This window comes from Ascaphus truei, chromosome 17, assembly GCF_040206685.1.
Source record: "Ascaphus truei isolate aAscTru1 chromosome 17, aAscTru1.hap1, whole genome shotgun sequence".
Classification (NCBI taxonomy): domain Eukaryota; kingdom Metazoa; phylum Chordata; class Amphibia; order Anura; family Ascaphidae; genus Ascaphus; species Ascaphus truei.
In genome coordinates, this window is record NC_134499.1 from 27,233,306 (window position 1) to 27,260,868 (window position 27,563).

Below are 27,563 nucleotides of genomic sequence, written 5' to 3' on the forward strand. Positions count from 1 at the left end.
TTTGCAGCCCTCGAGGACTGGAGTTGTACAGGCCTGCCTTAGACCATCAGCATTCTCTACCCTCCCGTCCTCCTTAATATTTAAATTACCATGCGTGGTCCTTCTTTCAGGCCTACCCCGGTTATCTTCCAGAAACAGCACTCCGCTTAAGTCATCCCGTTATGTCCGTCGGCAGGCCGTCCCTTAGGTTATGTGCCACCCTTAGGCAATCACTATTAAGATCCCCCCGCAGGTTTGAAGCAGGTGGTCTCCGAAGCCGGACTGTGTGTGATCTCATCCTCCGGTCCCCCTTGCTCCCCGATGGTACTTACCTCCGTAGGTGCCGCCGGCATCTCTGCAGTTTAAATGTCCCGTGTCACGTGGGCCAATAGGAAGCCGCAAGGGATGACGTCACGGCTTCCTATTGGCCCAGAGGACAATTAAATAGCAGAGATAGCTGCACAGGTAAGAACCTCGGGAGCAGGGGGGACTGGAGGATGAAATCAACGTGGTTCACCTCCGGGACACACCCTGCTTCCCACCTATTACGAAAGTAGTGTTGCCAGGGGTGCCTGCCCCCTGAGACATGCCACCCCTAGGCGGTGCTTGACCAGAGGTAAGCCTAGGGACGGGCCTGTCGTAGGCCGCACGCACGATTACAATTAACATATGTACTGTGCGCGTTGGGGAGCAGGAAAATTGACCTTCAGAGAAAGGTTTATCCTAAACATATGCGCACATATGAGAACATTGTGGTAAAGGGCGTACAGTCAGAGGAAGGGAAGGTAATCCATGGATTACCTCGGGGATCTGTACTGGGACTGGTGCTCTTTAACAGCTTTATTAGTGACATTACAAGTGATTCAGAGGGAAAGTATGCCCTTTTGGAGATTACACAAAGATCTGCAGCAGGGTTGAGTGTTAGTGGAGAGTACAGACAATGGCTTCCGTACAGGTGGCTCAACCAGGCTCAGTCGTGAGCCTCTGATTGAGCCATCCGTGCTGAAGCTGGGAATAACTGAGCCACTTGTGCTGAAGCAGGGACTGATTGAGCCACCCGTGCTGAAGCAGGGACTGATTGAGCCACCTGTGCTGAAGCTGATATCCTGAATACCTGACCTGTTGGGGGGGGGGGGGCTTGGGGACTGGCGTTGAACACCCCTGGTATAGGGAGAGGGGGTGGGGGGGTATGATATTCACATATATAAGGGGATTCAACAAAGTGCGGGAGAGAAGCATATTCCAGAGAAAGAGAGCAGCGCCAGCACAAGAGGTCATTCTCTGACGCGGGAGAGTAGCAGCTAAGGGGAACAACGAGGAAGTACTTATATACGGAAAGGGTGGTAGATTCATGGAATCGCTTCCCAGCAGAGGTGGTAGGGGCTAATACAGTGAGGGAATTAAAGCATGTTTGGGATAGATATCAGGCTAAATCCTAAATATGAAAGAAAGCCCCAAGGATCATATAGGGTCCGAGGCTTTACAGCAGATAGGAAAATGGGCAAACACGGGGACCAAGCAGGGCCAGTGCAACCACTAGGCGACTAAGGTGGTTGCCTGGGGTGGCACATTTTGTGGGGCGGCGGAAGTGGGCGGTACACGCAGGGCGGCAGCAGAGGAGAGGACGTCGGGCGGCGGCAGGAGAAGACTGTAGGAGTGGAGCAGGACGTTAGGCAGCAGCGAGACAAGAGGACGGAGGATTGTTGGAGCAGGGGGGCACACGAGGGCGGCCGTGGAGGAGAGCGCCCCAACGGTCCAACCTGTAAGTCTTCACTGACTTCCGGTGATAGCCACTGCTCCTCTCTGGTCGTCATGCACTGCTCCCATGGTCCTTAGTCCTCTTCTCCTGCCACCGCCTGCCATCTTCCTCCTCTGCTGCCCTGCTATGCTCCTGCCATTCTCTATCATCTTCTCCCGCTATCGTCATCGTGGAGGAGAAGGAGGGGGGTGAGAGGGGAGAAGGGGGGTCAGAGAGGAAGAGGAGGTGGGTGATTGGGGAGAAGAGGGTGATTGGGGAGTAGGAGAGGGGTGATAGCGGAGGACTGGGAGGGAGACTGAGAGAAGAGGGGGGGTGAGAGAGGAGGGGGGGGGTGAGAGAGGAGGGGTGAGAGATTGAGGCTATAACTTCATTGCTGAAGGTTTGCCTAGAGTGCCGAATACTCTTACACTGGCCCTGAGGCCAAGTTGTTCTTATCTGCCGTCACATCCTATGTTTCTATGAGTCCCCAGTGGGTGGTTCGAAGTCTTCCAATGTTATACCCCAGTCAGTAAGGATATGTTTTTATTCTAGTACTACTATAAGATTGCACAACGTACCATTACAGCTGGATATAAGAGCAGTGGTACAGCCAATTCCCCATTCTGCGTCTACATTTGCGAATGTCAATAAATTACAGACAATCCAGACACCATCAATGCTGATCACTGTATAAACAGGTGGTGCATTGGTAGTCTTAGCAGTCATGTAATTACTCCTTTCATTCTCGGACCTAGAAAGGCGCAATGACTCACGTTCGTGACATTTTCACCATATCATTTGGACGGGCTTTGCAGACGTTCATGAGGTCACTGGGGAAATGAATGAGACTGATTCTCAGAACGTGATGGTGCACTTAGGCGGAAGCTTCTGGCATTCATTACTTTCATCACATCGCAGGTATATTCACAAATGTACTGACATGTAGACATCATCTGCGTATGTTACATAGGACTAAAACTGATTGCCGGGGAGAGAGCAGGGCCTCTGTAACACAGCAGCCCTCCTCCATGATGTCACGGCATCAACATGGCGACACAACGTCACATGGCAACGCGCCGACATGGGACGCAGTGACATCATGATGCCATGACTTCACCCACAGACCCTTTAAGGTGTAGTTGCGCCACTGCTGCCGCAGGTATATTCCAGTGTGAGTTGCAACAAAATAACAACTTTGCGCAAACATTGTGCCTTTGAGCCATAGACTGGGCGGCAAAAAGACATATGTCGATCAAGTTCAACCTTTGTTAAATTCTAATTGGGTGAGATATTCCTCCCATATTTATTGTTATATTTAGGGGGGCGGAGCTGGTTATATTTATATATTTGCCAGGTCACTACTTTACGATTACCCTTGAATAAAAATAGTTGGCTTTGATCATGGAGGGCGCGATCATTTCCAATATGTTTCTGGAAGTATTCATGCAGTCAGGCTTTTAGTGAGAATAAGGGTTCTAATTATGCGAAGTCACTTTGATTGTGTAAGATTGTGAGCTCTTGGAGGGGTAAAGCTCATAATGCCAGCAAAATGTGTACGTAAATGCTGAACACTGTAGAATGCTACATAAGTAATGCTACTAAGCAATCCTAGTTTACAATAAACAGGCCTGGTTTGCACAAGTCTGTGTCGAAAATCACAATTAGGTCAGGAATAACTGTAGCAAGAAAATACCCAGGACTGGCGCTCAAGAAGAGATAGCGTCTCTACTCCAAACCTAAGCGCGATTCCTGGAGAGGAAGGGGCGTTCGCGCTATGGTGTGTTCTCGTTCCCTGGTGTAGTGCACCCTATCCATTCCATCCTGGTCCCCAGACGCTCCTCAACGTGGGACTACTGTTCGTGTACACTTTGTGTGTGAAATGCTTTTACTCGCTGTCTGCTTGTGAGTATGATCTTTGCAGAATTTCATAGGAATATCATTTTTGTGCTTTACAGTATTGTACTATCTTTGTGATTTCTCCTCTTTTACATGTGTATGGTGTCCCGCTCCCTCGTCACCTCCACCCACCAGGAATAACTGTAGACAGCGCAAACATTTGTTAAACCCAATACTGGCTCAGAGAAACTGGTTCCGGTGGAACCCTTCAGAAATGTGGTAGCCTTACAGGAGTACTTCAGTATTAGGTGATATCTGGACTGACAATAGATATTATAGGACAAGCTTTAGAGAGTTCTCTCTCTTCCTCAGGTCAGCGATACTGATTACAAAGATTTCATGAATTTAATACAGATGTAAAAAAAAAAGAAGATAATTGTCTAAGGAACGAGATGTGGGGAATTCGTGGCAAATAAACCGACGGGGCAATAAATGGATGAAAGGGATCCTGGGAAATGGGGAGAGTATGTAGGACCATATATCCGTCAGCAGTGTGTGGGGTGTTTGCAATGGGGGAGAAGGGTTTAAAATGAAAATTAACAAAGAGGTAGGGAGAAACGTTACAAAAAATGACGATAGTGTGTAACAAATTCATGATGGAAGTAGCCTTATATGTAAGAAAAGAATGCACGTTTAACTCATTCAGGGCTGGATCAGCTGTGATTCGAAGGCGAAGATTCCTATGCCTCCCCCAAACTGTGGACTACTTTGTTTCTTTGGCATCTGGGGCCCCCACTTCATCCTCTGTGTCCTGTCCCATTATCCAGACTCGGTGAGTCATTTCCTATTGAAGAAAGTCTCTCTGGAACTGCAGCCCACGGCCACCTGCTCACTTTCTACAGTACCAAAGAATTTCTGGGTTCAGTCAATTGTCAGTTTTAAGTTTCCACGATTTCTTCGCTCTAGAGACAGCAGATCTGGGACAGCATTCAGGAAACGGAGTTCTGTTTTTTTAATACTGGCTGAAATCTTAAAGAAAAAGAACGATTCCTGCGCTCCTACCAATTAGGCTAAAATAAAATAGTGATCTCATGAATAAGAGTTATTTAGTTAAACCCTTTGGCAAAAGCGTTATAAGCCTGCAAGCCACGTCCAGCATAACCAAATGTGCAGGTACGTACACTGAATATATGTAATTATTGTCCCATGGACTAATGAAAAGTGTGAGAAAGCCCTGAAGGGGTTAAATAAAGCGTATGCTGTTGTGAGTAGTGCAATTAAAAGCTGGCCAAAGGGTTTAACTAAATAACTCTTATTCATGAGATCACTATTTTATTTGAGCCCAAATTGGTAGGAGCGCAGGAATCATTCTTTTTGTGAAATCTTAAAGGCCAGTTCTGAGATAGGGAGAGGAACGTCTTTCTCCTGGCAAGCTCGGAGCATAATGATACTTCCAGGCTTCCAAATCTCATTCTATGCCACAATAAACTGCTGCCTGTAACCAGATCTGCCATGTTCGTTTTCAAGAAGCGAAGTAAAAGTAGTGCGCAGCCAAAAGGAGCAAGGAGAGGATCCAATGATGCACAGAAAATGATTTCATGGAGACTCGAGGCTTAGAGAATGACCTCCTACGCGTTTCGAACAGTATGTTCTTTCTCAAGGATGTTCATTTTTAGGCATGCTCGAATCGTTTTTTTGTTTACATCAATTTTATTTACACCATTGGGATGGGGTTTCCATTGGAGCTGACGCATGGTATTTTCAGCTTCGGGGATCCCCCGGTTTCTGAGATTCTTACAGTTTTTGGTGCCGGTGTTCAAAGTTTCCTTTGGGATTTCAATATGGCCACCAAATCTGGCGGGTCCCGTGGGATAGTAGGAAGCCGCAACATAAGTTGCAACTTCTTATTGGTCGACACAGGGGTCATGTTGGATTTGACATGAGCGAGTACCAGCACCTACGACAATATGTATCTGGAGCTGAAAATAACCTTTTTATTTAATGAATTAAAGAAAAAACATTTACAATTTTGTCTGACAATGGAAAGTCCTTCCACTCAGTACAAACCCCACCCTCCTCTCTCTTCCCCTCATCTCTCCTCCCCCCCCCTTTCCTCATCCCCCCATCTCATCTCCCCCCTTCCCTCCCCCCTTCCCTCCTCCTTCTCTCCCTCCATACTCCTCTCCCCATCTCTGCCCTCCCTCCTCATCTCCCTTCCCCCTCTCTGGCTTTGAAAGGGTTAAATGAGGTGTGAATTTTTGGGGCTAACTCAGAATTGTTTCTAACTCTGGAGTTCTTTCCTCCAACTACTTTCTCTCCGGGGGTTCTTATCCCGAGACTTCTTCTCCTGAGATTCCTTGTATTCTAATGTCTTATATTATATCCATTTGCTGAGCAACACATTGCAAATGCTATGCACATGAATATATTCTGTTAGTCCTAATAAACAGATGTTTTTATTTGGCACCGATCAAATTTCACCCAACTTTGGCCCAGATCCACAAAAAGGTGCTAAGTTTAGCACCCTCTTGTGGATCTGGACCTTTATCTAGGCTGCTTATCCAACAAGAAAATGGACCAGCAGCAATTAATGATCAGGAATAATACAGATGGAGCCCCCTCCCCCCCTAGGGACTACTATGTCAGTTAAGGGGTTAACTGTTTGGGCTCACGCAGAGCTAACGCCCCTCTCCCATCATCTGATATAGAGTAACCTAACAGGAAAGGAGCCACTCCCACTATATGTATAGTGACCAGTGACATCAGGGTATATATTGTGAGACTCGGGTTCCTGGGAGGGACAGTTCGAGGAGCCTCACTGTTGGTAATGTAAATATGTTCCTGTGTATAGTTAATGTGTAGTGATGATGTCCTGTCCGTGTTTGTTGTTTTGTAGTTGGGGAAAGTGTCCTATCCAGTTAGCTTTAGTAGCCGTGGAAGTACAGAAGCTTACAGGTTCCTAGAGGAAGTCTACATCCTATTGGGGTTATCCAGGTGGCAGCAGTGGGATTTAATCAGAGTGGCCCTGCTGAGAGGCCCCTGATGTCTCCAAAGCAGAGTGCTTAAGGCTAGGCCCCCAGTACATGCTGCGTGCGCTGCAGGAACAAGAACCGCGACTCAATGGGGCCGAGCCCACTAGCTGCCTTGGCCACTGCGTTGCCCGACAAGATTTTTCTGCAGACAAGAAAATTGTCTTCAGAACTGGCGACGGAGCGCTGGCCACGCCCCCCGGAGGTTCAGCCAATGAGGGCGAGAACCACCCCCCCCCATCCCCGTCGCAATCTCCTGCAGCTCAGCCACAGACCGGAGATCACAGCTGCACGCGGCGCGCCAACACTGTGGCCGTAGCCATGCACCGGCATGAGAGAGAAGCCCGGCGCGGGAGAGCGAGGGAGAGAGGCAGGCTTGGCAGGAGGCCCACAGCAGCTGGGGGAGAGCTGGGGCTCCAGAGGCCCGAGACCATCCTCAAGGTAAGTGTGTTTTGTATGCATTTGGGGGAACGGGATTGTATGTATTTGGTGTGGGGTGTAATTATGGTGGGGGGATTGTGTGTGTAGCTGGGGGGATGGGGAGGGGGGAATGAGTTTGAGGAGGCAGGATTGAGGTAACTGGATTGAGTGAGAGGGGGGTAATTGATGGAGGGAGGGGGAAGTGAGGAAGAAAGTGGGGGGAATGGGGGAGTGAGAAAGAGAGGGGCTAACGGTGATACAGGGGGGGGCGTGAAAAATACATGGGGGGGGATGGGGAAGGGGCCCTCCAACACGGAGGAGGTGGGGGAGGGGGGGCTGTCGAAACTCTAGTCCTGGGCCCTGCGAGATCTGTTGGCGGCCCTTATCCTATGGCAGTAAAGGGTTAATTCCGCGTATCCTGGCTGCTTCCATCTGTTTCTCGTTAGTTTTTGCAGCCTCATTTCGGTGCTTATTCCTCATACAGCCTTTTACCATCGAGGGAGAAAGGAAACCCACGCCGTACATATTTAATGCGGCAGTGTTTTGGCTCCTATGCTCCCAGCCATAAAGTTTCATGCATCATTAGTCAGAGAAGTTATGAAATGTAGATGTCCGTTTTACAGGAGAAAAAAAAAAATATATATATATATATACTGTATATAAAGTTATTTTCCCGGCAATGGGCCAAACCTTGGCTTGATTTTGTTTAAGCCTGTGTTCATGAGTGTTCTTATAGAGCGATTGCATGAGCTGCTTTTCTATGATATATATATATATATACCGTATATATATATAATAAAAAAATATATATACACACACACACACATACATATAGAGGTATCTGTACCGTATCAGTTTCTTGCTTTATACACCGCCTGAAGAGATCAGTGTATCTCGAAAGCTCACACAAATAAAAGCATTTCGAAGCCACAGAACAGTATCTATTCGTTGTGTGTGTGTGTGTGTGTGTGTGTGTGTGTGTGTGTGTGTGTGTGTGTGTGTGTGTGTGTGTGTGTGTGTGTGTGTGTGTGTGTGTGTGTGTGTGTGTGTGTGTGTGTGTGTGTGTGTGTGTAAGTTACTGCCCGGGTGCAATACACAAAGGATTGAGTACCTAGATATTGATGCTGATTGCAAACGATCATGATTTTTCCAATAAATGGTTGATGTTTCTGTTCTCTGTGGAACCTTCCTTGTCAAGTATTGGAAAAAGTTCTACAGAGAACTAAAATGTATCACCATTAAAAAAAATAAAACATGGACTTCTGGAGGTTAAGCCCTGGAGTGCCTGCAATCTGTATCAATATATATATATTTATACAGGGAGTCCTCGTTATCCAACGTTTCACTTTACAACGAATGGCATATCCAAAGCTTTACAATGCAACCCTATGGGCCGTTTTTCGACGTCGGAATGCGTTATCTAACCCTGAATGCGTTATCCGACGCTCACCGCCGCTGATTAACACGGGACTCGCTTTACAGCGGTGTCACTATCCAACGCTACTCCCAGAACGGGTTCCGGTGGATAACCGAGGACCGCCTGTATATATAACAACTTTATTTCATATAGCTTTAACAGTATGCAGCCGAGGTGAACAACGGGACCCAGAATGCTTCCTAATTACAGTACAGCGCACGATACGCAGGGATTTTTAAAGACACAGTCCCTGCCCAGATGAGCTTACAATCTATGATTTTTGAGTGACTTGCCACGAGTGACCAGGAATTGAACCTGCTTCAGACTCGGTGCTGTTGTTTACAGTCAGTGTCGTTACTATAGATCAGTGGGCTGGGGAAGGGTGAGTAGTTTGTAGGCACAAATGTATAAATTTTTGCTACCAGAGGTGCAAAAGACTGTGACATTTCTAGGCACATACCTATAATTCCAGCATCTAATGCCTTTTGACCTCATTGCACATACTCTGATACACATACAGACACCTTGACACGCTCGGTACACAAACACTGTGTGCCCACAATGACACTGACAGACATATACCAAATACAGACACTGACATATACAAGGATATACACAGATTTGGACAGGCACACACACACACACACACACACACACACAGGCCTCCACATCCATGTATACCAGGGGTGTGCCACTCCAGTGCTCAAGGGCCACCAACAAGTCAGGTTCTCAGGATATCCCTGCTTCAGCACAGGTGGCTAAATCTGTGGCTGTCTGCGCCACCTGTGCTGAAGCAGGGATATCCTGACAACCTCACCTGTTTGTGGCCCTTAGGGATATCCTGAAAACCTGACCTGCTCGTGGCCCTTGAGGACTGGAGTTGCCCACCCCTGCTGCATGCTGTTACATACTGTTGAAATGGTAAGCCTGCCGGTGTGGCTGCTACGCCCCGGCATACATGTTTTTCTTGCTTGCTTGCTGTGCCATCGCGTATTTTGATCTCGCTGCCAGAGGTTTCTAATTGGTCGCAGGTTCCCAGCTCCCGGGAGGCCTGCAGAGGCAGAGCATGTGCTACATGCAGCACACTTTGCCTTTTTATATTTCCCTAGAGCAATTTAATGCCTGGCGGGCCGCTGGATCCCAAACCAAAGAACCACGTTTTGGGGGGAGTTTTAGGGACCTTGATCACAGAGAAATGGGGAAAGCCAATTTAATTCCCGCCTTGTCCACATAAAGGAGACCCTCCTAGGACTAAAGTGGCAGTCGTGTTGCCGGCCCTCGTCTGGCTGTCAAAGGGTTAAATTAAAGCAGAACCATACCTGGCTGTCTGGTTATGAACATCCTCCAGGTGGTGGACATCACAAGCCCAGGTGGGGCCCGGTCTGCTAATGGGCTTCTCTGAGTAATTAGCGGCCCTGCTGATCCTTTCCCTGGTTGAGCTGAACTTTGCTCCAGCTCTTGTAATTTATTAGGGTCTGAAAATGAAAGGAGGGGAAATAGGGTCAGCTCATGAAACATCCGACACTAACCGGGCTTTACAATAAGCTCTAGGAATCATTGTCATGTGGCCAGCATTCTGGGGGTGATTTAGCAAAGTCTCCCAGCTGCCACGCGGATAAGTCCGGCAACGTATTCTTGACTTGCTCCTAGAGGGAAATCCCATTGGTTTCTATGAGGGAAAGTTGTTTGATCATTTTGGCGCCGGTTTTGGAGTCGGAGATAAATGACCTCATGTATATGTTGTACAGATCACACCATCAACGACTAAAGTATTCTATCATTTAAATTAGCATTCATTAAGAATGTCCATATATTAGTTTCCGGGTCCAGCTGATGGTCTGATCTGGGTACTACTGAGACTGTATGTTCACATTCTTAGTAACATCCAATACATTTGTAAGAGTGTGTGCTAGATTTTGTATATGTAGTTGCTACTAACGCCTTTATGACCAATACTACACGCATACAGTTACTAAGGAGGAAAGCACACAATCAAATAATGGGGTAATGGAGGTGGGATAAAAATTAAGATTTAATTCAAAAAGTATCAAATAAATGTCAATCTATATACAGGGTTAAAAGTGTGCCAGCATCCAGGAACAATAAAAGTAACGTGAGGTATTGCTGCCCTGTCTAGGTACTGCTATACTGTATAAGGAAGGATGTATACCTGTCCTTAATAAATGAGCTAGGTAGTGGTAGATGGTAGTACCGTATCTTATCCGTTTGCAGATTTTACAACGCAAAACGGATTTTGGGGGTAACATCAGCGAAAAACCAGGGAACGGATTTGGGCGTATTCTCCCATCTCTACAGTACATTACTACTACTATACTTTTCAACTACTACCTAGCTCAGGGGCGCGCAAACTTATTTTGCTGCGCCCCCCCCCACGGCCTTGCTGCCTCCGTTCCTGCGCTCTCCCCCCCCCCCCCTAACCTCGCGCGGCGTCTTTTGTGTGACGTCACGTGACCCGGGTGTAATTTGACACCGCGTAACCAAGGCAACCGTGACATCACATAACCCGGCGGCATCATTTGACGCCACGTTGCCATGGTCAAGCGTCCTGAAGACGGCTGAACCTCGGTAAGTAGAGGTTGCAGAGGCCTGGCACGATCCCCCAGCATTTCATTTAAATGCCTTGGGGAAGAGCGCGAGACCTCTGCAACCGCCCACGCCCCCCAAAAAAAATCTCGCATCCCCCCAGTTTGCACACTCCTGACCTAGCTGAGCGAGGAGTGTTTCTCTTACGTCTTATCATTACTACACACATTACTACACACACTGCTCCAAATATAGGAATTTTCTGGGTCCTTTATGTTTTTTGTTTTTAGAGAAAGGAGACCCAAAAAAACATTGTTAAGTTCTTATTTTTTACATTACATCACGCTTATGTCATGCCCTAATGCTTTCCCCAGCAGAAAAAAAACGTAAGACTAAGGTACAGTAAGGATTTATATTGTTCATTATGGGCTGGCAATACACAAAATAAACATTTCAGGCATGCTGGCCCTTTCTAATTTTTGGCTACCATAAAGCAGCGTTCCTGGTGGCACTTTAAAGAAGAAAAAAATTTTTTTGTTTTAATATATGCAGCATTTGATTACCCAAACTGCTGACCAATCAGCGAATATTCTGCTCTCTGGGATCCTTCAGTCAGTGGAAAGCAAATACAATATTTCCTTATATTACTATGGGTAACGTTGTCTATTGTGGCAGCTTTCAACTCAGCCACAGTCTCCTGCTGGGAACACTGCAACATTTCCTGTTTGTGATCATTTGTTGCTAACGTTCTTGCACTGCCGGACTCAAAAAGAGGTGTATCAGAGCCTGCTATAGCAACTAAAGGAAAGAATGATCATTACATTAAAATGCAATTTTTATTGCATTAAGAGTTGGGGAGGCGAGGGGGGGAATACAGTAAGTATTATCTAATACTGTCTAACTGATTTATTTAACAAAAATAACACATCGGATTTTGAAAGTATTACTGCTTTAATATTTGTTGATTTATAGATTTACTCAGCATTTTTATGCTCATTAGAATGGTCTTTGGTGCTGTAATTGTAAGATATGCAGACATAGTTTGTGAAATGTATATTGCACTTACTTTTACCAAGCACTTGCATTGCTGGTGTTGGAGTCTTATGAGGTGGCAGGGAAGATAATAGTATGTCGTGTGAATCTGCCTTATCAGTAGAGTAGGGAAATAAGTTGGTAGCCACCTCATCCTCATTCGTCTCTTCCACCATGAAACCATTCTGGGCGGTGAGGGATTCTTGTGTTGTCTGCCGTGAGCTTTCTTTATTAGACTGGACCCTCTCCATTTGTGTTCTTGCCTTCGCTTCTAACGTTATATGTTTTCTGAGAACCACAGTAGCATGTGGAAGATTGTCCTTAGTAACAGAAGGCAACAATGTGGATAACTCTTGCTTGAGAGGCAGGGTAGATGGAAACAGGTGGATTGGAGGCCCGATGGCTGGGGTGTGTGTGTCACTCACCTGGGCAACTGTTTGCTTAGGCTGCAAGAAAGCAGAAAAGTGTGGAGACACTGTTTCATTTTCACCTTCCATGGATTCCACCAGGATGGTGTTGCTATCCTTCTGATACTCAAGTTTATCATCTGCCTGAAGTAATTCGACATCTGCTGATATGACTTCGTTGCCTCCTGGAACATTGCCTTGCAAGGTTGAGTAGCTCTCTGTAGTCCTGTATGCAGCATTGTATTTCTCTGAAGGCTGTATTGCATGTACCTTTGGAATTAAATTATCGTCAAGAAAATTATTCTCCGCTGCTCCTCTCTGGGCGTCAGAAGAGCCATCTGGACCATGGCTGAGAAAGTCATCTTGAGCTTCTACAAAGTTTTTCGATAGTTCTTTGGTCACCCATTCATCACCACTCTCTATTTGCAGTTTTTGGATTTGAGTGATAGGTCTATCTTCCCCCGTGTTGAAATGTGGCCTAGGTGTAGTGAGAAGGGCAATAGTGGAAATGGTTGACTGACTAGTGCTTAATATTTCTCTTCCACTCTTTTCTATTGTTACAGTTTCAATGTCGTTTTCCATTTTCAAAGACACATCCATCGTGTGAAAAGAAGGCCGCTCATCAATTGATTGCAATTTGCTCCATTCATTATCTTTATCAGCTGAAGTGGAGCTCTTACCTTTGGAGTTCAGTTCGTGCATTTCAGATATACTAGGATGGGTCATAAGATTATTTCCAGTTTCAGTTTCTTCCAACCCTGGCCTGACGGTGCTCACTGGGCTCATTTCATTATACATTTGTAAATTAGCAGCCACTACCTTTTCCTCTTCCTTGTCCAGAAATCCATCAGTACCCTTTTCTGGGGGATGCTTCACATTTCCTGCAACCTTCCCACCCTGGATAACTGCGGGTGCTGAGGGTGGTTTTGTATAGTATAAATCTTCCGCACTCATGCTTTCCTCCAATCTGAAAACATTGGAGGCTGCCATCTTTTTGACTTCCAAGTTATTCTCAGAAGGCTCGTCGGAGTCATTCTTCGTTGGATTGCCCTCTGTAAGTTCATGAGTCAGTTCTGCATTAGTCTTGTCAAATTCAGAAACAAATGTTGATGGCTCAATAACCGCCAGAGCGGCCAGAACGATCCACACCTGGAGCAGTACAGATTCAGCCATTATTTTTGCTACGTTGAGTTATTCTTGTCTCATTTATCCACTGGCCTAAGACAGCCTGTTACACGTAGAAGGATACACCCAGGAAACCTGCCAAACAAAGTAAGAAAAAATTACTATTATTAGCACGGCAAATACAAAGCAGCTTTGCAACATGGATTTTAACTTCTTTGTCACTCGAGAGTATACTAAAAGATAACATGGCTAATGTTAAATGTTTTCTTTCTGTCGTAGCTCTGGCTCTTGACAAACCGCGGAGGTCACAAAGATAACTCCGCCATAACTTTGGCCATTACAAATGTGTAGCAAACGGAATGCTTATACAAATAATAATAACTGGAACGTTTGACTGAATATTACTTTATAATCACTCCCTCGTAGATCAGAGCCACTAGATTCCCTTAGTGAGAGAATAGTTCAATTTTTCATACCACTTTAAGAAGAATGATTACAAAAAGGAAAGAAAAAAGTGCGCAGCAAAAATAAATTCAGGGATAAGAAAAACACAATTGTGAAAGTGACAGACTCAAATATTGAGATCCCAATTACCCCAAAAAGGTGATTTAAAGTGAACACATATTCAGTGACATGTACATAACCTTGCTAGGTAATAAGAGAACGTCTGCTGTTGTAAATCACAGGTGGCTCAGCACTTCTCAGGCACTAGAGGAAAATAAAGACAAAAAAAAAAGCGCACAACGCTCATAGTGTAATAAAGTTTAGTATAAAAAGATTGTATCTAAAAGGGTAAGTATTCTGCGTACATCACAAAGGATCTTATCAGCATTTCATGTACCGCACTTTAACCGGACGAAACCAATGTCAGACGCCTTCTGGTCTCTCCGGGACGGATATTCGGACTCCTGGATAGAAACGCTCTCCTCACGGTAGGTGGCGCCACACAAGCGGGCACGATAAGTCCTCCTCGGCGTATGTAGGGAGCAGCAGTCCTTATGGCGGTAATCGCCGTGGAAGCAGGTGTTCAGACACAAACAACTTTCCGGTATCGTAAGACATGCGTTACTCTCTATAGACATTAGCTGCTTTACCTCTGGTGCCGGCATTTGTTTCATAGCGACTACCCTACCGATAACTCTCGGTCACGATAGTTCGTGACGCTGCGGGGTAACGAGGGTGTCCTCGCAGATACACCGCCGTGTTTTACGATACCGGAAAGTTGTTTGTGTCCGAACACCTGCTTCCACGGCGATTACCGCCATAAGGACTGCTGCTCCCTACATACGCCGAGGAGGACTTATCGTGCCCGCGCTTGCGTGGTGCCACCTACCGTGAGCAGAGCGTTTCTATCCAGGAGTCGGAATATCCATCCCGGAGAGACCGGAAGGCGTCTGACATTGGTTTCGTCCGGTTCCAGTGCGGTAACGCATGTCTTGTTACATGAAATGCTTAAAAGATCTTTTGTGATGTACGCAGAATACTTACCCTTTTAGATACAATATTTTTATACTAAACTTTATTACACTATGAGCCTTGTGCACTGTTTTTGTTGTTGTCTATATTACACTTTAAGAAGAAACCTGTCCACTATAATTTCATGTATCAAGAACGCTCATGTTTGTGTCCTAAAAGGTGTCACAGCTTTAAAACAAACTACAAATCGCCAAGAAAAATACAGCTACTCAGACTTTGAAGTATATCTACCTACCATTGAATTTATAATAGGTTAGGCAGATAAAAAGAAACGTATTCTTTTCTTCCACATCTGAGTATCATTTCAGTTTATTTTCCCACTCCCCCCTCCCCCCCGCCTCCCTACTGTATACGACATTTATCACCTTAGGTCTGACTCAAGAGGTGGTTCCATGGTTTAAGAATGAATCCAGTCACTCTCCCTTCTGTTACCGAACACTATACCTCCGGTCAAAGTTCCTTTGCATTTAAAAATATATATATATATTTTTCAGTACAAGTTTGAAGCAGGGGGTCTCCGGAGCTGAACTGTGTTCATTTCCGCGGCGTGCAACCCCAGCTCCCAGAGATACTTACCTCTGTAGGGGGGGGGGGGAGGGTGGTATCTTTGCAGGCAGAGAACCCGCGTAATGCGGGCCAATAGGAAGCCGTGACATCATCCATTGCGGCTTCCTATTGGTCATTTAAACTTCACAGGAATACCCACACCCCCTACGGAGGTAACTATCTCAGGTAATAGAGGGGCCCAAGCACGGAAATTAACATAGTTCAGCTTCAAAGACCTCTTGCTTCAATCCTGTAATAAAAAAAATTATATATATATATATTTTTTAACGCATTGCTGCTTTAAACATGTTTGTAACTGTAACTTCTAATGTTATCACATGTATTTTCCTGGTAAAAATATTTTATAAATAAATATATACATTTTTAATCAACCTGCTAGCAATTGGCAGTTTCCCTTTACCTTGGGCCGGTCCAAGATTAGGCAGAACCATTTCATTGCCGTCAGTAAGAAAGGATATTGTTTGCTTGCAAAGTATCAGGGTCAAATTCCTTAGACGGGATTCTAACATTAAAACACGCCGGACACCTGGGATCGTTTCCAAGACAAGATAGACAAAGCATGTGCGAAACACATTTACGGCGTCAACTGTTCTCTTTGGTCCCAGTATGTCGACCGAAAACACAAGAGGTAAAGACTTGAAACAATCTATAGCTGGGTTATTCTGTATCAGTCAGGAGTAAGCCTGCAATGCCCTGGTTCTCGCCATAATAGTTGCATTTTGTTCCGACTAACTCCTTGTTTGATTATGAGGTTGTCAAAGCTCATATCTGGGAATTGTAATGCTAAACAAATGTATAGAGAGAACAGGAAAGGGGGGGGGGCGGTGCACAGCGGAAGAAAACTCCCCCAGGCAAGGTAAGTGCAGTAAAACTTCTATTTATTGGCACTTTATCACTTTATCAAAGAGACTAAACAAATATACACCTGCTTTTCAGTAATGCAGTGTTTTTCAACCAGGGTTCCTAGGAACCCTTGGGTTCCCTGGGGATCCTTAAATGGTTCCCTGTAATATTCAAGTAATTTTACATTTTTACTAATTGTACCAAATGCAGAAGAATTTATAATGCATCTGATCTCAGACGTGCTATTAAAGAGGGTTGGGGTTCCTTACAATGTGTCCGATCTCAAACGCGCTATTAGAGAGGGTTAGGGTTCCTTACAAAGTGTCCGATCTCAAACGCGCTATTAGAGAGGGTTGGGGTTCTTTCCAGAGCATCTGATCTCAAATGCGCGATTAGAGAGGGTTGGGGTTGCTCAGAATTTCACATAGTGTTCCTTAACAAAAAAAAGGTTGGAAACCCCTGCGGTAATGGGTACCCAAAGCTAGTAAGAAGGTATGAGGCCTGGTCCTCGCCTACACTCAAAGGATTGCAGGTGACACGTTAGCGGATGTACATGCTAAAATGCTATTATACAGACATGAAGAACATAGGGACAGATTTGTGAAACTCCGATGCTGAGGATCGTACCCTGATCGGGATTAACTGCCATTGACTTGAATGTGATACCCCGCAACTGAGCTTGAGGAGTCCCAGAAATTGACCTCCATTCAATATTCGGTGATTGAGAAGACTGCAGCTACTTCCACCGAATAAAGCTCACATCTTCCAGGGCATGGGGGCAGGGGGAAGCCTTCACGCCACATTCACTACAGATCATACTAACATGAACATCTGAATACAATACAAACACAATAACTAATTCTTTCACACAGACACCGGGAGACATGGGTGGATCCCACCAGAGCCTTAAAATGCATTGCGGTCTCCTCAAGCAGAGAGGAACTCGCCTAACTTCTGGAATGAGTTAAAACTATTTCTGCACAGCAGATCCAAAACATCAAGAGCACACACAGAATGCAACAAGTACAGCGCTGGGAAGCCGACCCCTTCAGATCCGCAGTCTCTGATACCGACTCCCCCCCACTTACATGTTAGTGCAGCTGCATACAACCCCAGGGGCGAAGGCTGGCTGCAGTTTCCTGGTGGAACCCAAGCTGCTGCTGCTGCTAGAAGAGAAGGCTGCAGGAGATAAAGACCCTCATTGTTTCATCTTCTGCTTGTGTTGTTGCCCAGCATGCAGCCAATAGTAGCACTGCGCGCCCCATGTTTGCGCCCACATTATCCAGCAGACACAATTTGAGCTATGTAAATAGACGGTTTTCAGCATGCAAGGATACTCCGGGAAGGTTTAACCCCTTCTACAAAGGCCATACACGGCTCCCTATTATTACTAATTAGAGGTTGTTGGGCCCTAATGGGCTGATTGCCATTAATTTTTCATGTTATTGTTTTGCTTACTTTTAAGAGAATTACCCTAGCCCTTTCCAAACGTGTGTTTATTTTATTTTTTAAAACTGACGCTCTGTTCCCAAAGCTTTTGAAATATTAAAGGAGAAATCCGTGCAATATCCTACGTGTGTTTTTTCTCCAATAAATCAGTTCTGTAGTATTAGATAATACGTACTACATTCTTACTATTTGTTTAATTCAACTTTAATGCCATCCTGAATGCGTTTTAACATACTGAGCATCCTTTGCTTTCTGTAGCAGGTTTTAACCCACCTCCCCAGCAGTGCAAGATCTTTGCAACACTTTCCTGCTTGTGATAAGTTGTTGCCAATATTCCCAGCAGTTTGAGCTGCAAACTGTAACAATAGATAATGTTACCTTAGTAATTTAAAAATACATTGTAGCTGTTGAGTTGCACTGACTGAAGGATTGATTGAAACTGAAAGGCAGCCATTTAGTGAACCCTGGGGAGCAGGAACTTTGCTGACCGATCACTGGGAGCACAAATCGATCAGCAGCTTAGGTCATTAGTTTTCAATAAAGGTAATCAAATGCTGCATATATTAAATTGCCTCTTTAATTGTCTGGGAGGTTAAAATGAATTTTTCTCCAGAGCCTAGTGCAGTCTATACCATGTTAACCTCAGAAGCTAGAGACTGAGAAAAGTATGATTTAACTGTAGAAAAACAGTTCTTTATTTTTAAATAAAAAGAGCAGAACACGCACAGGGGGGACCCTACGCTGCAACCCCTCGGCCGCTGGACACTCAGCCGCCAGCTGCTACACCAATAAGGTAAGTTAATTTAAGGGGTTTTAGAGGTTAGGGTAGGGGTTAAGTATGGGGGTTTTAAGGTAAGGAGTTTTAGGGTAGGGGATTAGGGTAAAGGGATTATAGGGTAGGGAATTAGGGTTTAGGTTTTTAGGGTAGGAGATTAGGGTAAAGGGTTAAGGTTTTGGGGTAAGGTAATTAGGGTAAGGGTTTTTTAGGGCAGGGGATTAGGGTAAGGGGTTTTAGGGTACAGGATTAGGGGTTAGGTTTTTAGGGTAGGAGATAAGGGTAAGGGGTTAAGGTTTTTGGGTAGGGGATTAGGGTAAAGGGTTTTAGGGTATGGGATTAGGGCAGAGAGATCTCCCGGCAGCGAGATAACTGGTGGCTAAACACCGGTGGAGATTTGGTAGTGGCACAACTGCCACGAGCATATGTCCTAACCGGCTGCTTATAGGCCTTTCTCAATATATCCCACGGTGGAAGTCCTTAGGGGTCTCTCGGTGCAGGCCACATACCGGCCGCTTGACCGGACACTCCAAAAGATATACTATGTGCTTAGACCTGCAACTGATACATTGTTTCCCAGCGACAGTCCGCCCAGTGACATCTGATTTAAATTGTAAGTGTTCATCACATATTTGTTACAAGAAGTGGGATGGTGTGGGAGGGAGACACGCTTTCTTTAAAACTGTGGCAGAGACCATTCGTTAAGATTAGCTGCATGGTCTGTAGATACATTGTGGCTTTTCAGGGTGAAAGGTGCCGAGAATATAATAATTTGTATTAAATTTTCCAATTTTTCTTAACAATGATATTTTTTATTTTATTTTAAAAGATCCGATATTAAAAGTAGTGATAAAGGAGAATGATTTCTTCTTTCTTCCTAAAATTCTGCTTTTTAACAGAATTTTCTCCTACAGTACATGTTTTTTTTTATGCTTTTAAATCACCACCTGTGCTTAAGCAGGGATATCCTGAAAACCTGACCTGTTGGTGGCCCTTGAGGACTGCAGTTGCCCGCCCCTGCTCCAGGGCCTTCTGATCCTTTGAAATTGGCAAAATGTGATGTTATTTATCCATTTAGTATACTGACCACAGGTGGTCAAGAGATAGCTCAGGCTGTCTTCTCCCTTAAGAAACGTTGCAGGCAGTGCTACTTTTATCGGCTGTAACACAAAGTTCCAAACAAGTATCCATGGATTCTGAGTATGTCGTAAAAAGTTAATTAGAACACTGCTGACAAGATTGCTTGCAAAAAGGTCTTCAATTTATTGACGGGAACAGGTCGGAGACAGCAGCAACGTTTCAGGTCCAACATGGTCTTAAATCAAGGTTAAGGTCAGTGCATATGAGATGTACAGTATCAGCTGCTGCTTGCTCCCTGCAGAACGTTTGTGTCTGTTAATTAGGGCAGGAGTGCTCACCTCCAGTTCTCATGCCCCCCCCCCCCCCCCCAACAGGTCAGGTTTTCAGCATATCCCAGCTTCAGCACAGGTGGCTAAATCAGTACCTGCTTCAGCACAGATGGCTCAATCAGAGGCTCAGTATTCAACTGAACCTCTGAATGAGCCATCTGTGCTGATGCTGGGATATCCTAAAAACCTGACCTGTTTAGAAGCTTCTATATCGGCTAGAAATGTACAATATGATTCTTATTCAGTACCGATTGCCTGAGAGGGGCTGTCACCATTCAGTAAGCGAAGAGCTTCAGCCAAATAGTCCTTCATATTCTGAATGACAAACCCTTCCCTTGTCTGACTGGCTGATCACTGCTGACTGATTAATTCCATGAGGGCTTTTTCTATCTTCTACATGAAGATTATTTTTAAAATAAATACCTTTATCTCTGTATCAATTAAAAGATGAATGGATTCTAAAATGTTTCCCTTGGAATAACTATCATTTAAAAAAAAAAATCACTTTCTTCTGAGATTAGTGCTGTTTGTTGAAAATATCTTGGAGTCCTATTGTTGGGATACTTTCAAATTTAGACTTAGGCCTAGTTCAGGGTGCAGGCTTCGGAGGGAGGGCGTGCTGCCGTGCGAGCTGCCGTGGGACACAAAGTATTCAAATTGAATACTGGTTGTCAGGGTAGCAGCTGCCCTGTCTCCGAAGCCCGGAGGTGACGCTGGCTACAGTTTCAATAAACGAAAAAATCATTTTTTGAAGCTGCAGCAGCGTCACAGGGACCTCGTCAGCCAATAAAATCATTCTTGAGAATGATTTCATGACTGCAACTTGGATCCCTAAGCTCCCGTCTGTAGCCCCGCCCCCTCCCCAACTCCTGAAAACGTCTGCTGGGGATGAACACACATCGCCCAGCAGACAAAACGCCCTCCCGAACGCCCTCCCTCCAACTCCTGCCTCTGGCACCCTGAACGAGGCCTTAAGGAAATGTCTTTTTAGTGTTCATTTACATGACCAGGGAGGCTGGTCCCCTCGTTACCCAGTACCCAATATAACACGTGGCAGCCGGGAGCAGATTGAGCGCGCTTGCTCCCGGCTGTGCTTTAAATCCCCCTCCGGCTCCTCCCCTGCCCACCCCCCTGGCCATGTCATCCCCGGCTCGCGCCTGCGTGATGGAGAGCGGTCAGGGACACCGAGTGGCGAGGAGGAGTCTTGCCCCCTGGTCATGGTGGCCCCTCGCCTAGGCGCCAAGAGGGGCAGCTGAACAAAAGTAAGATAGGCGTGATGCTTTAAAAGGCCAACTGATAGTTAATGACCAGCTCCCTGTCTGTCTTATTCAATTGCATTCTCATATAAAACCCCGAAACCTGCTAATTCCCTAAATAGTTCCAATCGTTCTTGTAGATTACCAATTTCACTTTCCAGTCTCTAAAGGGTCTTATTCTAGGGCAGGGGTGGCCAACGCCAGTACAGCAGGTCAGGTTTTCAGGATATCCCTGCTGGATCTGATCACCCCAGTCACTCCGTGAACTGGAGTTAGTCATCCCCATGTACTGGATCTGGTCACCCCAGTCCCCCCCTGGACTGGAGTTGGTCAGCCCAGTCCCCCCCTTGGACTGGATTTGGTCAGCCTAGTCCCCCCCTGGAGTTGAGTTGGTCACCCCAGTTCTAGTGACTATAGGCAGCTAAAAGTCTCATAAACGCAAATGAGCTATTGTTTAAAATGTAATTCCATTGCTCTATAAAAGTGGCATCATCTAAATTAAAACTGGGTGATTTATAACTACACGGGTTGAGACATCATTAAATAAAGGTGTCACTCTGCTAAGGAAGAAATAATATGTTCATTTAACCAGATGATTTGGGGAATATACAATCTCACTGTAGATTCACTACCAATCTTCCTAAACTAGAGCCGGCCTTAGGGCGGGGGAGGCGGCCGCCTTGGGCCCCGTGCTCCCTCCTCTCCCTCCTGTCGGCGCCTGGATCCAACTTTCAGCGAGCTGGAGGAGGCAGCGTGGCCCTCCTCTACCCTTCTCCAGCTCCCCCTTCCGGTCAGAAGTTGGAACCCGGCACTGATAGGAGGAGGGAAAGGAGAAAGTGCTTGGGGCCCCCGCACCGGCAGAGAGGTGAGTGCGGGGTGTGGTGTGGTCGTGTGCGCACGCTTTTACCTTCTCCGCAGCGGGCCACCTCCTGCAGCGTCGTCATATGGTGCCGCGTTGCCATGGCAACGTGCCGTCACATGACGCCTTGACGCTGCCGGAGGAGGGCTGCTTGTCTAAGTAAGTCCCGCTTTTTTCTTTTTACAAGGAGGGCCCTGCTGCCAGCATGCCGCCTTGGGCCCAGCAAAGCCGAGGGCCTGGCCCTTTAATGTACACTAATGGGATTCTGGGAAATATGGCTACTTGTCTATCCGGTGGGCTTCACCTTATCTCCCAATCTCCGACCTCCACTGAAGTATCCCACATTCAAACACCAAGACTCTGCACACAAAGACTTCAAGCTACAAAGTTACCAGGGCAGCAGAGACATTCCACAGGTCCCCTGTGCAGCCCGTTGAGCGTGAAATCTGATCTGCACACCCCACTTGCCGTGTTTTGATGTATGCCAATGATAAATCTCTTCTCTACAGATACACAAGGCCATGCCTCCAAAGGAAGAAAAATGACTTGTAGTCTAAAGCGCCTTGGAGAATATGTCTTCCCATCAGGTGTGATGGAGTCTCAGATCTCCTGTTGTCCTTCAGTTGAAATTGCTGGGAGCAAATGTTCTTAATATGTTTTATCCAATGCTCTACATAGAATTTGTGTGGACACAAGAAGTCCCTGCACTACAGAGCTTACAATCGAATTCTGGTGCCGAAGGCACAGGGCGACTGAGTGACTTGCCAAAAGGTCACAAACCGACCTGACACTAGTATTTCAACCGTGTTCAACCACTTCAAAGGCTGTGGCATTACTCCTGAGATAATCCTTCGGCTCCTTCTTGACCAGCCGGCAAATATTCTGCTGATTGATTTGAATTGCAGCACATTTATTTTTGGGGTGTCTGAAACATGGCACTGCTAAAACTGAAGCAGGGAGACAATGTCCATGTCCCACCCTTCCCTACAATAAATCCGACCCTGTCTTATGTCCTCTAACCGGATAACTATTGCCTATTCCTTCCTTTTCTACCGGTCTCGTGTCCTATTTGCAAAATGCTTTTCGTCTGATACATTTTCGGCAGTTAACACCAATTTATGGGATTCCGGTTTAAATGTTGCTAGCCAACGGGAAAAAATATTAAGAACAAACCCCCTTTATTTAGACGATTATCATAAGTGCATTAACCCCTCGGGTACCAAAGAGGTGCAGCCAAAAGTTAAGTATATTCTATTGCTCCATTTAACCACTACACATAATGTTTGCTGGAATAAATAATAGTAACTCAGCCACACATAACACAGTCACCTTCATCAGTCCCAAATGACACTTTGATTGGATGTGAATGAGAACGTGCGCCCCCATAGAGCTGGAAGCACAGATACCATGATCAGCATCCTACACATGATACATCCCAGCTGCAGTGTATGCTTCTCTGTGACAGTTTTCTCCTGCAGTACTCATAGGATTGGACTGCAAACAGTGCTGTGTCAGGGTCAGTTAGCAAGCCTGCAATCTCCTTGAACCTCCCTCCCTGCAGCTCTCATCCCCTATAGATCCATCTCCCGTTCATTTATATGCAGTTTGTCATTGCCAATGTCACTAGATGATGTAGCGTTGCAATGCTGTGAGCTGTGTCCCTGCAGTGAACTGCAACGCCTGTGCCTGCCAAGTCTGGCAAAGGCGTCGTCCATGCTGCTGAAGACCTTACCTTAAGGCATTGATTGCGCCCGCAGACCGCGCGGAGGCGTCCGCGTGAGGCGCGATTACATTGCCTTATGACAATGATTGCGCCCACAGACCGCGCGGGCGACAGCAGGAGGGGGCGCGCGTTGCACGAGGAATCAGTTGAAACTGATTTCTCGGAGCGACGGGCAGGTCACGTGAGCGGTTCGCTCAATGAGGGCGAACCAGCTCCGTGACGTCACAGACATGCCCCATGACACTCCCCCTGACGGCGTATCTACCATGTGCTGAAAACGCACCCGCTTCACGCGGGTAATGTCACACACGCCTCAGTGCGGACGAAGGCTGTATGAACGCAGTCACAGATGTGACCATCCCTTCATTCTGCTCTATTTCTATATAAGTCATATTTGCCCACTGTAGCTACTGAAAAAACACAAGCAAGCTAAATCAGAACAGACTACAGAAATGCTGCATATTTTAATCCCTGTCATGCTGGAGGGCTGCCACGCATTGCACAGCTAAATGCCAACCAAGGAGTGTAAAAAAAAAGCAATGAGATATTAACCGAAATGTACTGAGCTGCTAAAAGTACGAATTTAAAGTCCAAGCAAAATCCTAGACCAGTGTTTTTCGCCAGGGGTTTCTAGGAGCCCTTGGGTTCGCCGGACATCCCTAAAGGGTTCCCTGCCATTTTCAAGTCATTTGAAAATTGTAGCAAATACAGAAGAATTTACAATGCGTCTGATCTCAGACGCGCTATTAGAGAGGGTTGGGGTTCCTTACAATGCGTCTGATCTCAGACGCGCTATTAGAGAGGGTTGGGGTTCCTTACAATGCATCAGATCTCAGACGCGCTATTAGAGAGGGTTGGGGTTCTATGCAATGCTCCTAATCTCAGACGCGCTATTAGAGACGGTTGGGGTTCCTTACAATGCATCTGATCTCAGACACGCTATTAGAGAGGGTTGGGGTTCCTTACAATGCATCTGATCTCAGACGTGCTATTAGAGAGGGTTGGGGTTCCTTACAGTGCATCTGATCTCAGACGGGCTATTAGAGAGGGTTGGGGTTCCTTACAATGCATCTGATCTCAGATGCGCTATTAGAGAGGGTTGGGGTTCCGTACAATGCATCTGATCTCAGAGGCACTATTAGAGAGGGTTGGGGTTCCTTACAATGCATCTGATCTCAGACGCGCTATTAGAGAGGGTCGGGGTTCCTTACAATGCATCTGATCTCAGACGCGCTATTAGAGAGGGTTGGGGTTTCTTACAATGCATCTGATCTCAGACGCGCTATTAGAGAGGGTTGGGGTTCTGCCGAATTATATATAATTATGGGTTCCTTAGCCCAAAAAAAGGATAAAACACTGTCCTAGACCCGTGCCGTGCTGGAGCAGCTTGTAAAACGTCACGCAGCAAAGCATTACAATCCCCCCAGCATTGAATGGGTTAATGGCAGCAGGTGTTCAACCCGTGCCCAGCCACTTACGTGTCTGCAGAGCTGGCAGCGTTCTCTAAAGGCCCCGAATGTTTCACTGCAGCGTTTCAGAAGCAGCTGTCTGCTGCGCACATGTGTGTCCCATGCCGGCCCACGGACCCCCATCAGGCAGCCGATGCTGAGCTCACCTTGGCAGCGTCCCTGCGATTTGTCAGACACAGCATCTTTCTCTGTGCTAAAAGCATGCTGCTGCTGCTTGGGATACTCAGACTGAGCTAATAGAACCCGGTTTGGCAGATCCAGTGCTCACCGAGCGGATGCATTTCGCTCTCAGCTCTCCGGCAAGGCTCTGGGGTTTTCTAACTAAGAATGTAATCTGTGTTTGCTTTACCCTTCTATCATTAATCCTGCACTGCCGAACCCTCCAGCGGGTTTCCATTGCAGAGAAATAGTGATGTTAAAAAAAAAACAAAAAAAAACAAGGGGGGTTTCTGTATAAAGGCAAAAGTGGGTCCGTTCTGGGGCAAAATACCTGCAATATATATAAATCAAATTAAAAAAAAAAGTCCCCATTGAAATAGGTAGGATTGTATTCTTTGATACGTATGCTGTGATTATTTACTGTAGGCTAAAAGATTTGAAAATCTGGCTCGTGGAAATCATGGATACCTGTCTGTTACAGTAATGACATATCTATATGTAAGAAACAATGGTATATATAAATATGGTGTGTGTGTGTATATATATATATTTTTATATATATAAAATAAAAAACAAATAGTCTATACCGTTCTGTGGCTAACTAAATGCTTTTACTTGTGCGAGCTTTCGAGATACAGTGATCTCTTCTTTGGGCGATGTTACAATGGATTAAGCCAAAAAACTTACTTAAAACAAGGCAGCTTGGAATTTTATTTATGGGTGAAGTCTATATATTTTTTTTTTCTTTCTTTCATACATGGGGTGGGGAGAGGGGGGGGAGAAGGGGAGGGGGGAATTGTTGCCCCAGAATTGCTTCACGTTTTCTTTGACATAAAACTCACAACATATCTGTGGTTACACAGACGTTAGACAGTTCCAGGAGAGAGAGAAGCACCAGAAAAAAAGAACAATGGCGGTATTCACTGCCCTCGTGCTGCACACACACACGTGTAACATAGAACCTCTCCAAGAGGATGTGCTGCCTGCAATGACCGACTACTACACTGGGAAATGTGCTTATTTATGCTGCATCTCTGTTCCGACAATGTAATTTAGTCTCAGAGCCTGCGCTTCCTGTGAGTGGTTCTCCAGTCCCTCCTAGGACAAGTGAACTAATTCCAGTGACATGTTTAAGGGGTCTCATCTGGGTAATTAAAACCTCCCCCCCCCCCCCCCCTCTATCTAACACCTATACATACGTGTTTGAAATTTATTTTTAAAGTAAGGCTTGGGAGGGGTTTGATTTCCTCTGGCTGCTCCCTATATATAGTGTGATGTCACTGTGTGATGTCACTGTGTGATCAACAAGTGCTTGTGCAGCCAGAGTCCCCTCCCCACCCCCCTTATGTTTTTTGGTTCACTGATAATTGAGTGTACGCTCTGCTTGTGATTTGTGCTGTGCTTGTTGCTCCGGCCACAATAAATACTCTTTGTTGAAATGCGTTGTCCTGTCTGGTGCCTCGATCCCGTGGAAGAATTTTGGTCTCCCGTGGCAAGGGCAAACATGCACAAACAGAATCAAAAGGTAATGAGGGCTCATGAGAGCTTACAGTAGGCCTTGTCCCGCACTGCGGAATATTACAAATACATGGTAATAATAATACAATCCATATATATATATATATTTTATATATATTAAATATATATATTGTTTTTCCATCCCTATACACCAATAGGGACCACTAAGTATCCACACACACTTTTAGTTGTGCCACTATCTCTCACATTTCCACACCCACCCACACCATTTATATCCACTCCCACTCCACACACACCTTTTGTAAAGCACTGTATATACTGTGGGCTCTCCATTCATTTTTATTCACACTGATACACACACACACTCTTACATCACTTGCTTTCAGCAACCTTTTGACACCTCTAGCCATAAAACATCCACACCAGGGGGGAAGGACCAGCACAGATAACATTCCAATAGACACTGTTGTTAAGTATACCTTTTGCTTGCTTCATTCATTGTAACATCACCGGAAGAAGAGATCAGTGTATCTCGAAAGCTCGCACAAATAAAAGAATTTCGTTAGCCACAG

General features: G+C 45.7%; 1 protein-coding gene across 5 annotated transcripts in view; it reads right to left on the reverse strand.

The window, feature by feature from the left end:
• The window catches only part of PRRT3 (proline rich transmembrane protein 3), a 52,145-nt gene that overhangs the window by 12,770 nt on the left and 11,812 nt on the right, over positions 1-27,563 (reverse strand). For 2 of the 5 annotated variants that reach the window (XM_075574412.1, XM_075574411.1), the window contains exons 2-3: positions 12,030-13,662; positions 9,739-9,894 (exon numbers count right to left, since the gene is read on the reverse strand). In XM_075574412.1, the coding sequence (XP_075430527.1) occupies positions 9,739-9,894; positions 12,030-13,575 (1,702 nt within the window). In that variant the 5' untranslated portion in view covers positions 13,576-13,662. Of the gene's footprint in view, positions 1-9,738; positions 9,895-12,029; positions 13,663-15,970; positions 16,175-25,362; positions 25,654-27,563 lie in introns of those variants that run through there. The other 3 variants (XM_075574413.1, XM_075574414.1, XM_075574416.1) reach the window with 3 other exon arrangements.